The sequence below is a fragment of the Limulus polyphemus genome, unplaced genomic scaffold (genome assembly GCF_000517525.1).
Source record: "Limulus polyphemus unplaced genomic scaffold, Limulus_polyphemus-2.1.2 Scaffold22, whole genome shotgun sequence".
NCBI classification, from domain to species: Eukaryota; Metazoa; Arthropoda; class Merostomata; order Xiphosura; family Limulidae; genus Limulus; species Limulus polyphemus.
The window spans coordinates 166,972-170,164 of NW_013665632.1; the positions used below are offsets into that span (position 1 = coordinate 166,972).

Here is a 3,193-nt window from a genome sequence, read left to right on the forward strand (position 1 = left end):
CTCATTGTTGATCTGTTTTCATGCTAAGAATAAAATTACCTAGTGTTCCATTTCTAAAGATTTCTCTGTAATAGTTCTATGACTGCACATTTATGAAAAATATTAATGGATAATTAGCTAACTAACATGATACGAGGATGGTTGTGCTTGTGCAAAAGTTAACAAAATATTTCATTCTGTTTATTACTGCTGTAATTACTATCTGGTTTCTGGTTTTGAAATCATTGATATTTCAAGAAATATCAAATGTGATAATAAAGATTTTATGTACGAAATTAGAATGAAGTAGCACCAGATAATTTTTTCATGTAAAACCTTCTATTATTAGTTGTAAGAATATTTCTAGAATAGGAAGGTTTTGCGTGGTGTATGTAACATGTAATTTTTTTTTCCAAAGATGTAAAAAAGACAAATGGATATATGGCAGTTTAAATTATTGATTTAAATAGTAATATATTCAACATAATATAGGATTTTTTTTACACAATAAGTATAGTAAATATTTTTATTGTACCTTCAGAATACTAAGATTTCTGTCACCATTCATTATAAGAATGCTGAGAATGTTGTTTTTTTTCTCTGTGTCACACAGATCTTTTGTTTTCGCTCTGTATATTGTAGGTGTGTGAAACTGTGGTGTAGGGTAGACACTATTCACTTGTAGTGTCTTCAGAAAAATTTTACATCAGACCAAAGACAATGGCATCTAGTCTAGATGACTTTCTTCCACTGCTGAGTAACCAGGACACTAAAAAACGTATTCAGCTTGGGAATGACATCATTAAATATCTTGAAAATCAGAACAACTCAATAGAATGTGAAGAATTTGGATTTTTTGTTGATTCAATAGCTTCCTGGCTGAATGGTAGTAACTTCAAGGTAAGTTAATAATCTAGACTACTATTGTTTAGAATAGAGTCTGTGTTTTCATGTTTATATTAAGATTTTAAATGGCTACCATTTTAAAAAATAGGGTTCTCTACTCTCAACAAAAAATTTTGAACATTAAAAGAAAAAAAGTATTTGTTTCAGTCTATACATGAAGTTGAAAACAATTCAAATATTTTTTATTTGTTAATTAATAGTAGTAAAAATGTATGTATTCCTAAAAAGAATCAGTTTGAAGAAGTATTGTATATTATGTAGACCTAAAGACTTAATTTTCTCTTCTGACATGGGAGTTCTTAAATGAACAGCATACATATGCTTAATGATTTGCATGTTAAGTGTTTTAAAAAGAACTATTACACTTTTCTGTTTTCTTTCATGGTATACTGTGACTAAGTCATTTTAAAAACAGAGTGAATGACACTATCACCTTCTAGCTAAGCAATGTAAAGATATAGATAAGTTAGTAAATTAAAAGAATTATTTAAGGTTTTTCTTTGTTCAATTTACTATTGGTGTTATTTTTAAGTAATGTATTTTACAAAGTTATTTTGATTTTATGATTGTTTTATTATTCTGTTGTAATTTTTAAATGATGTACTGCTCTCCTTATTGTATAATATGGTGCAAACACTTTATTTATCTTAAATGATTTTTCTGATGAAGACGGTGTTCTGTAGCACATAATTAATTTCTAAGAGATAACATGCAGCCATTTGATCCATATAGGTTATTAAACTTTTTACCACACCATTTTCCAAACTACATAAAGTGACTCACTTTCGTATTTCCAACCCTGGTACCTAAAATATTCATCCACATGTAATTCCCTATTTCTGTTTCTTCAGCATAGTAATTTTTACTACACCTGGAGGCAAATTATTCCATTGGCTGACTACTATGTTAGAAAAAAAGTAACACTGCCTTAATTGAAGCTGTGTAAATTTGTGTCCTTTGGTCCTACTTCCTGCAGATGTTTTGAAAACTTCTTTTGGATTTATGGATTACAAATTCTAACTGTTTTAAATACTTCAGTTAAGTCCTCTTGAGCACTTCTATTCAGCAAAAACATGCCAAAAGATTTTAACCTACCCTCATACTGTTAGTACAGTCATTAGTAGCAGAAGTATTTTTGTGTTTGTGATGCATCTAATATTTTGCCAGTGGATACAACATATATATACCACTTGACAGTGGACATTCATGCTTGTTCAAGCTGAACATTTTTGGCTGATAATACCTATTAGATATTTTTGGGTTGCATCAAACATTTTTTGAGTAATTGTTACTGTTGTCTTAAAGATATAAACAGATGCCACAAACACCTGAGGGATTCAATTAACTTTAAAAAGAATTAGTTGCTTCTCCAATAAATATCAATTTTATTTAAAAAAATCAACTTTTAAAAGTGTATGTATTTACCAAATACATAGTTATACTTAGAAATAAATTACTCGTGGTCAGTAGTGGTGCTAATCTTTAAGAAGTTTCGTTTTTGAAATAAATGCTTTCTAAAAGTCTACATTTTTTTAATGTAATGCTTAGTTTTTTATATATTGTATAAAAATAGTTAATTGCTAATGGTAATATTATTTCAAATTATATAATGTGTCACCTAAAGTTCCTAACACCCAAACACTAAGCATATATGGGGGTACTAGATATTTCTAAAGCTATACCCTAATCTTGCATGCTGCTAGAAGTTCAGAAACAATAAAAGGTTTATTCAGTTATCATTTGCAACAATACAGTGTGCACTTTTCAAGTCATCTTGACATGTTATTCCAGACAATTCGATATTTTTTTATATGTTTATAAATGTGTTTACGACAATATTGGAGTGTTCTGTATATACAATATATAGAAGAATGAGTTTTTACACCACACAACTTATCAGTTGTCTCAATTGATAGGGGATTGAAGTTTAGTTATCTTACACAAGCTATTTGACGTATGTGTGTGTGTGTGTGTGTGTATGTGTAAATAAAAATGTATATATACACATAGAAGAATATGAGTGATTCTCCTTACACAGTAAACAGGGTACTGGTCTCGTAATTAAAACCATCTTACCGTAAAGATTATTGCTTCATTCGTGGCTAGGGAATGTTATTCTAATGGTAATTGCATTATTTCCTGATGTAATAACGTATATGAATATATATACACACACACACACACACACACACACACACACACACACACACACACACACTAGTACTACAACTACTATTACGTAACTATTACGTTAACTAAGTTAATTAAATTTTAACTTTACCTTAACTAAACTTTAAATTTAAAACTT

General features: G+C 29.0%; 1 protein-coding gene across 4 annotated transcripts in view; it reads left to right on the forward strand.

Annotated features, from left to right (window-relative positions):
* LOC106458405 (CLIP-associating protein 1-like) overlaps positions 1–3,193 on the forward strand; it is a 217,305-nt gene that overhangs the window by 18,679 nt on the left and 195,433 nt on the right. For all 4 annotated transcript variants that reach the window (XM_022384708.1, XM_022384728.1, XM_013917922.2 and 1 more), the window contains exon 2: positions 622–879. In XM_022384708.1, the coding sequence (XP_022240416.1) occupies positions 700–879 (180 nt within the window). In that variant the 5' untranslated portion in view covers positions 622–699. The remainder of the gene's footprint in view (positions 1–621; positions 880–3,193) is intronic.